This window comes from Vigna radiata, chromosome 7 (assembly GCF_000741045.1).
Source record: "Vigna radiata var. radiata cultivar VC1973A chromosome 7, Vradiata_ver6, whole genome shotgun sequence".
NCBI lineage: Eukaryota > Viridiplantae > Streptophyta > Magnoliopsida > Fabales > Fabaceae > Vigna > Vigna radiata.
This window is the reverse complement of record NC_028357.1, coordinates 23051410-23060730: the sequence shown is the minus strand read 5'-3', so window position 1 is coordinate 23060730 and position 9321 is coordinate 23051410. Positions and strand designations below refer to the sequence as shown.

General features: G+C 37.8%; 1 protein-coding gene across 1 annotated transcript; it reads left to right on the top strand.

The window, feature by feature from the left end:
- Nucleotides 1-299: 299 nt before the first annotated feature.
- On the top strand, nt 300-4412 carry LOC106768732 (myosin-binding protein 2). The gene is made up of 4 exons (XM_014654020.2): nt 300-2056; nt 2163-2348; nt 2439-3814; nt 3906-4412. Exons 1-3 carry the CDS (start codon nt 652-654, stop codon nt 3791-3793), a joined length of 2946 nt encoding a protein of 981 aa, XP_014509506.1. The 5' UTR covers nt 300-651; the 3' UTR covers nt 3794-3814; nt 3906-4412.
- Nucleotides 4413-9321: the final 4909 nt, after the last annotated feature.

The following is a 9321-nucleotide window of genomic DNA, read 5'->3' as shown; positions in this document are numbered from 1 at the left end:
TAATCCACATAAAGCAGTTAAAAAACACAAGGACTGTTTCACATTTTTGTCTGTCTGACGTAAGGAACAAATGTAAAATTATCATGTTTTCTTTCAAAAATGTAATCAGAAGGTTGCTATTTGAGTTTTTCTGTGTATAAAAGAGCCTGCATTAAAATATGTTACTTCTTTAAATGAACTTTATCATTTGGAGAAACCAGTTTTGGACTGTTGGACATGATATAACTCTTAAGTAATTAGTATAGTGAAAGCATTTAACTGTTGAAGTGTGATGCTCCATTTTGTCAAAAAGCACTCCATAAACAATACTTGGATAAAAAATTCATGAAATTCTTTGATTTTCTTTGACACAAGAACATTTCATTCCCCCCACAAACCCTCTTACCTTAGCCTCCTTTGGTTATCATTTCATTCAATTCAAACCGCCTATTTCTCCTCAGTCGAAATAAAACCACTAGCTATCTACCTCTCTTCTACTCTCTCTCTCTCTCATACATTACACACCCAAAATACAGTTTTGACATCTTGTCTGAAAACTCTCTTTCCCTTAAAACTTTTTCTCTGTCTCTCAGTCCAACACTTGCTTAGGTTCCAATCTGATATTCCAGATAATCCTTTCTTTGTACATATCAGAAAAACAGAACACCAGCCATGGCTGCCAACAAGTTTGCAACCATGTTACACAGAAACACCAACAAAATCACCCTTGTTCTAGTCTATGCCATCCTAGAATGGATTCTGATCATCCTCCTGCTCCTTAATTCTCTCTTTTCTTATCTAATCATAAAGTTTGCCGATTACTTTGGCCTCAAAAGGCCCTGCATATGGTGTACCAGAATCGATCACATCATAGAGTCTGGGAAGAGCAAGAGTTCTTGCAGAGATCTTGTGTGTGAAGCTCATGCCTCTGAGATTTCCAAACTGGGGTTCTGCTCCAATCATCAAAAACTTGCTGAGTCACAGGACATGTGCGAGGATTGTTCATCGTCATCCCAACCAGATTATGTCAAACTCTCTCGGAGTTTTCGTTTCTTTCCATGGATGAAGCAGATAGGTATGATTCAGGATGAGAGTGCTGATGCCGGTGAAAAGGCAATTGAGAAGGTGGAAGAGGCTATGAGGTGTTCTTGCTGTGGTGTCAACTTGGACAACAGATTCTACCCTCCTTGCATTTTTATCAAGCCTTCTCTCAATGTTTTGGAGTACGACCAGAAGCAGAATTTGGTGACAGAACGCGGGGTTGGTGTAGAGATTGATGAAGATCAGACCAGATCGGATATTGTGCTTGATCATCATGAGGATGGACAGGGGAATGAAGAAAACAAGGGAAGCCACACGGTGTTTAAGGTTGATCAGGGTTTGGATAGAAAAGATGAGGACGCAGAGAAGAGTTGTGATTGTTCTGTATGTGATGCTAGCGTGGATATTCTTTGTGACGAAATTTGCAAGTTGGATTTGGCTGTGGAGAAAGGGAAAGAATCAATTGAAGAGGAAAGTTTGAATACCGGTAAGAGTAAGGATGATGATGCTCATGGTGATCAAGCTTATGAGAAATCCATTGCCCAAGTTGATTGTACCAGAGGGATAACTGTGGAGACTCCACCCAAACATCTGGAATTTTTCATTCATGGTGATGATTGCAGATTGATTCCGGTTGAATTGGTTGACTCCCCGGCTACAGAAAATAGGGCTCACAGCAGGTATAAGGTGGGAGGTGAAGGACTCAACAGCAGTGAAGACTTTATTCTGGACTTTGATAAGAGTGCTGATGCAGAAGCTGAACCGGTTGTTGAGAATTGGCACATTTCTGGGGATATTGTGGCAGAATTTTCATTTCAGGAGAATGAAAATCTCTTCAGGGAAAACGGGGCTGAATCAGTCCAGTTAAGGACCGGAGGGCAGTCCTCAGTGTTGTCACAAGTAGAAGAAGAAAATTTGGAGCAGAATTGTGGAGATGTGAGATTTTTTCAGACTGCTGATGACTTGACCAAGGATGTGAACACTGAAGCAAACACGGAAACAAGAGATGCTGATCAATGTTCAGATGTTTCTCTAGGTTCTAATTATTCTCCTCCTTAATAACACCTTTCAGTTGTTATACCTTTTTTTTTCCTTGATTTTCTAAATGCAATTATCTCTGATGCCTTCTTAATTCTTTGCAGCATCTGAAGATGAATCACAAATGCAAGGTGAGGAATATGAAGCAGAAGTCTCAATAGGGACTGAAATTCCTGAACAGGAGCAAGTGGATGAGTATCAAAGCCAGGATGTTCTTTTGGATACAAATCAACAAATACAAGAAGATCCATCCACCAGCACTGTCAGATTTAATCTTCGAGATGAAAGTGGTAAGCCTCAACTTCTTATCTTCCCTTTTGCTGAAGTTCATTTTTAAAACTCTATAATAATCCGTTTCTTTATTTGCAATGTATAACTAGGTGATGACAAAGGTGAAGAGTTTGTAGAATTTAAAACCTTGTCAATCGAAGTGAGAATGCCAACAGTAAGCAACCATTTGCCATCTCTGTTGGAGATTAACGAGAATGAGGAAGAAAAAGTTCCTGACACACCCACTTCTGTGGAGAGTCTACATCAGCTACACAAGAAATTGCTTCTTCTTGAGAGGAAAGAATCAGGAACAGAAGAGTCATTTGATGGAAGTGTGGTAAGTGATATGGAATGTGGAGAGGTAACCATGGAAAAGTTAAAAGCAGCATTGAAATCTGAGAGGAAAGCTTTGAGCACTCTATATGCAGAACTAGAAGAAGAGAGAAGTGCATCTGCCATAGCAGCCAATCAGACAATGGCGATGATAAATAGGCTTCAGGAAGAGAAAGCAGCAATGCAGATGGAAGCCTTGCAGTATCAGAGAATGATGGAAGAACAATCTGAGTATGACCAGGAGGCTTTGCAACTGATGAATGACCTCATGATGAAGAGGGAGAAAGAGAAACAAGAGCTAGAAAAGGAGCTTGAAATATATAGAAAAAAGGTTCATGAATACGAGGTAAGAGAAAAGATGGTGATGTCAAGAAGAGATGGCAGCATGAGAAGCAGAACTTCTTCTCCCTCTTGTAGCAATGCCGAAGATAGTGATGGATTGTCCATTGACTTGAATCAAGAAGCAAAGGAAGAAAACGGGTTTTACAGTCATCAAGAATGCAGCAACCAGAACACACCCGTAGATGCGGTCTTATATTTGGAGGAATCATTGGCAAACTTTGAGGAACAAAGGTTACAAATTCTGGAACAGCTCAAGGTACTGGAAGAAAAGCTAGTTACATTGAATTATGAGGAAGATCACTGCTCAGATGATGATAAATCAGTAGAAGTTTGCGAAGAGAATGGGAATGGATACCATCATGATGATAACGAAGGACAGGTAAATGGATTTGCTAATGGTCATGCAAAGGAAATAAACGGAAAACATCATCAAGGGAGGAAAATCATGGGTGCAAAAGCCAAGAGGCTTCTCCCACTGTTCGATGCAATGAGTTCAGAAGCAGAAGATCTGGAGTTGAGTGGAGACGAGTTAGATTTGCACCACTTGGAAAACAATTCAGTTGAAAAGATTAACTTGGTGAAGAAAAAGATTGGTTTAGAAGAGGAAGTGGACAATGTTTACGAGAGACTACAGGTGCTGGAGGCAGACAGGGAGTTTCTAAAGCATTGTATCAGCTCCTTGAGAAAAGGGGACAAAGGGTTAGACCTTCTCCAAGAAATTCTACAACATCTTCGTGATCTGAGGAATGTTGAACTGAGGGTGAGGAACATGGGAGATCTTGCAGTGTAAGAAATGTACAAGCTGAAACAGGTAAATATATTAATGATATGAAGTTATTTACAAATGAGCATGCATATAGAAAGTAGAGAGAGTATTTATTTATGCAGTTATGATGATGCAGATTTTTACATGGGAATGAAGGATGCATGAGCACCAGTGTGGTGTACATATGTAGGAGAAAACAGGAATGGAAGGAAAAGTGAAAATTGAAGAAAAAAGTTGAGTGGGAATTCCCTGATGGAGAGGGTTGTATTTGATGTTTAATTTGTGGAAGTAAGCCCAAATTTTTGGTGGGTAGTGTCCATCATGACCTTTTGTGGGAAAAGGAGAATGATGAGCATATGTGTGTGTAGGTTAGTGATGTGTCAGTTGTATTTTGTGAGCATGGACCTGGCTTGCAAAGCTGGAGAGATCCAAAAGAGATTCCAGTGCCAGGTAAAATAGCACTAGTTTCATAGACAGACAGAATTAGGGCCACTACTTTTGTCATTTCTTTCATTTTTGTTCTTTTGCATTCTTGCATCCTTTGAGTTTGTTTATTTCTGAGGAGGAAAATATCAGTAACTTGTATACTACATCATGTATTCATTTGTAATTATATAAAAAAAAAAAAGTGAGTGTTTGTTTATACTAGCTGCTTCCAAATAACATAAGATACAGAAGTTGGAATATTTGGTTCAACTTTAAGCAAAATGCAACTTCTTGTTTGATTAGGCCGAAAACAATGCAACTAAAGTAAAATATATATTATATCTGTACAGAATCAAAATTTATCTGAATATGTTAGAATATATGTTAGAAGGAGGTTTTAGGCATGATACCATGTTAGAAGTGAATTTTAGATTTAATTCAATCCCACAAAACCGGTTTGTAAGGTGAGGTTTGCACTCACTTGTATACATTTAAATGGCTTCATCTCTAGTCGATATGAGACTTCCAACATAATCTACCTTGGATGAATCTTCCTCTAAATACCTGTCATTATCATATGTGTAAAAGAACATGAAAATGATTCACTAACTTGACATGTAATTTCTTTTATTAAATAGTAAATAAAGAAATCACACGAGCCCAAATTTCCGGGTCTGGTAACTTAGAAAAGACTACTAGACTAAATAATTCAGAGACATACCATACTATCAATGTCTTTATGTTTTTTATTTTCTTTCAAATTTTAATGATAAAATGGAGGAATAATATTATTTCTCTCAATAATTTCTTATAATTTTTTTATAACTGCTGTCATCGTTTTTCTTTTATATTATTTTATACTCATTTGATCTCTGTTCGTGGGGAAATAACATTATTGAAAATATAAGAATCTAATAATGAAAACGTGTTTGTGTAAGATTGTTACTGATGATGCATGTGGGATATGTTTGTGGAAAAAAAATGGAAGGTCAAATATATGGTCGTCATTTTCAGTAATTTCTAGAAGACAAAATCGCTTTATTTAATCATGTTTTTCGTTTGAAGTTAATTTAATCTAACTTTAATTTTTTATTTTGAAACTGATTTTAATATTTTTGATTCCATTGTATTTAAGTTATGTCACTGTCATGACAACCATATTTATATTAATAGTTTGGTTAGAAAGAAGGACGGAAGCACTTTTGTATTGGCGAAGCATGTTGAAAAGTTTTGGAATGAATAGTGTAATGGTTTGGTTGTTAATTTATATGTGGGGTTTGGTGATGATTTAAAGGCTCCATTTTAACCTTTTCAATATTCTAAATTTGCTGATGCCTCAATTTTTCTTGTTTGGTTGCATAGAGGGTGTTTGAAGAAATATCTCGGCCATTAAGGGTGCCCTCATTTGGTGAATTTTTTTCTTTACGTTGGGTGATTTCTGATAAATATTATTTATCATATTTATCTAAATATTACCCTTTATTATGAAATTTTGATTAAAATAATATAGTTGGAATAAAAAACAAATCTCGTACTAAATATTACATATATAATACTGTATTTACTTTTTCATGTCAGAATTAAGATGCTTTTATTTATAAAAGAGCAAATTTTAAACTTTTTTTTTATCTAAATTAAATAAAGGTTAAAACCACTTAAGCGTCCCTATTTTTGTAAGGTATTTCCATTTTGGTCTCCTTCATTTAAAATTTCCCAATTTCGTCCTTAGAACTACTAATTTGAAGCAATTCAGCCCCTGCCGTTAAAAATTGTTAACGGTCGTTTAAGTATTGATGACGTGGCATTATAAATAAATTTTATATTAATTTTTTTTATGAATATGTGTATAATCAGAAATTTAGAAGGACAAAGTGGGAATATGAAGAAAGGGAAAGAATCTATTCCATGGGCAACAGTAGTAGATGAGATCCAAAGAAATGTTTATCAGTCGAACATCCCATCATCAAGTACCAGTGAAACTACTCATTTGCGAATGTATGTTGTTTCCATGGATGATAGTTTCCTCACTCTGCTTATGCAACATAAGTTTTTCAAAGAATTGTCAATTTCGATTGCGTTTTACTGCAATTATTCAAATGTAAATTCTGTGAAATAATATTAATTGCTTCTCTATTCAACACTCACATCAACTAACCGCCAATGCTGCAGCGAGAATTAGGGTTTTGCAATTGGGGGTAAAGGGATTTGGAAGCTCCATTTTGCCTTTGCCTACGACGTGAGAGTAGGAGAGACGTTTCGCTCTCTGGGTTTTCTGTGGGTTTTGATTGCAGGTGCAGCAATGGTGGATGGAGAAGAACGTTGTTGCGATTAGAGACGACATCCATGGAGGGTTGGTTCGCTTAGTTTTTCTAAGTGCAGGTGGTGATGAACGAAGGAGAACGACGGTACTGCACGCAGCGATCTCGATTGAGATTTTTCTGCAGGTGTGTGCGAGAGCTACCATCGCATTTCTGGGTGTTGTTGGGTTTTCTCTGGCAGGTGCGAGGGTGGAGAATGGCGTCGTTGTTCGGTGATGGTCTGATACGATTCTAGGTTGATGGTGATTGGCCTTAGATAAGAGGAAGATGGTGGCGGTTTAGCTGTGTTGATTGTTGTGGGCTGCGGCGGCTTGGTGGTGGTCCGGTGAAGCGGATAGCACATGGTTGAGGCGGAAAGGTTGTTNACGGNGTGCGAGGAAGAANATGNTGGATGGTGGTCNGNGGTTGGGGTTTGGGTAATGGTAGAGGAATTAGGGTTNNAGAGNAAGAAGAAANTCTTTCTTATTCCCAATTTGTCCTTCTATTACACGAATATTCATTAAAAAATTTTAATATAAAATTCATTTATAATGCCACATATGCACAGATTTAACACCGTTACTCAATTTTAACGGCAGGACTTAATTTGTTTAAAATTAACACTTTTAAGGACCAAATTGGGAAGTTTTAAATGAAGGGGACCAAAATGGGAATACCCTACGAAAACAGGGACGCTTAAGTGGTTTTAACCTTAAATAAATTTATCCGTAAAAGTATAAAAGTAAATCTTGTTGATATTAATCTGCATTTTCCTCAATCGTAATAATGACTTTGACAGTTATTTTCCTGTACTTTTCAGTTTATATACTTGGTTGTATACCTTTTTCAAAGAATTAGTTCATTTTCACTTACTCACTTACTCTCTTTATAATATTCATTGTCTACATTAAGAGTGGTATTGAGAGTTCTGTTCAAAACTCGGTGAGGACAGCTTAAGATGTTTCAAGAAAAAAGGTGTTCATGAGTAATGGTTGGGATGATGCACAACAACCTACTTGTATTTGACAGCAAAAGATTTGATTGGTGCGTCAAGATGGACAAGATCCTTGGTTTCCAAGAAGTAGATGAAATTGTAAGAAAAGGTTTCAAAGAACCTTCCAAGGATGACTCAGAACCAGTCAAGAGGCAGTACAAGGAAAACAGGAAATTGGATTGCAAAGCAGGAATGTTGTTGCACCAGTTCATATCCGCGACAATCTTTCAGAAAGTTTCAAAGGCTACTACGACGAAGGAGGTTTAGGATATCCTGCAAGATGGCTATGGCAATTCTGGAAAAGTCAAGAAGATTAGATTGCAGTCACTTCAGAGGCAGTAAGAAAGAGTCGTTGAATACATTGGAAGAATTCAAGTGATCGTGAATGCAATGAGGGCGTGTGATAAGGTAGTGAAAGACAGGAAAATTGTAGAGAAAATACTCTGAATGTTAACCCCTCAATACGATCATATAGCCGTGACCATAGAAGAATGCAAAGATCTCGAGAATATGAGGGTGGAGGAATTGCAGAATTCATTAGAAGCGTATGAGCAAAGATTAGTCGAAAGGATTAATGCTGAGAAAGGTATAAATCAAGGCATGAGTCAAGCATTACAACCCAGAAATGACCACAAACCTAGAGGTCGTGGAAGAGGCAGAGGCCGATCACGAGGAGGACGGTCTGGAGGCAGAAATTCAAACGGCTCTGACCAAAATGTTGAAGAAAATGGCAGCAAGAATAGAGATGGAAACAAGAGAGGAGGAAGGCAGTCGAGAGGAAGGGGAAGAAAGAACCATGATAAAAGAAATATCCAATGTTACACCTGCAACAAATACGGCCATTACTCATCAGAATGTTGGCACAATGAAGACACGAAGAAAAGCAAAGGTCGATAAGTGTCGAAAGGTTGAACACGTGTCTATGGCAAATGAATTGTGCCATGCAGAAGACGAGACATGTTGGCTTTTAGACACAAGATGCTCCAACCACATGATGGGGAGGAAAGAATGACTGTTAGATCTTGATCCGAAAATCAGAAGTAGCGTGCGGTTTGCTGATAATAGTGTAATCATGGCTGAAGGTGCTGGCAAGATCATGATCAAACGCAAGGATGGGCGACCAGCATATATGAACAACGTGCTATATGTCCCAAACATGAAGAGTAATTTGTTGAGTCTGGGACAACTCCTCGAGAAAGGATATACGATGAAGTTGCATCAGAAACACATAAAGGTGTTTGATGAAAAGCAACGACTCGTTCTCAAAGCCCCACTTGCCAGGAACAGAACGTTTAAGGTAAAACTAGATGTTGTTGTTGTACAATGCTTGACTGCTATTGATACGAAAAAGGAAGCTTGGTTGTGGCACTATCGTTTCGACCATCTAAATTTTCGAAGTCTAAGCTTGCTAAAAACCAAGAATCTTGTGAAAGGGGTTCCAGCAATACAAATGCCTAACAGAGTATGTGAAGGTTGTGTTGTTAGGAAGTAGACCGGAACTGAATTCAAGAAAACCACATTCAAGAGAGCCAAACAACCTTTTGATGTCGTCTAATCAGATGTGTGTGGACCTTTCAATGTGGAATCAATCGAAGGTAACAAGTATTTCTTAATCTTCGTAGATGAGTGGACTAGGAAAATTTGGACTTACTTGATTAAAGAAAAGAAAGATGTATACTCATGTTTTGTGAAATTTTGTGCCATGATGGAGAGACAATCTGGTTTGCAGGTTAAGGCTCTCAAGACAGACGGTGGTGGAGAGTTTAACTCTCACGAGATGGACAAATTTTGCACTGAGAATGGCATCATACATCAGGTGATAGCCCCATATACAC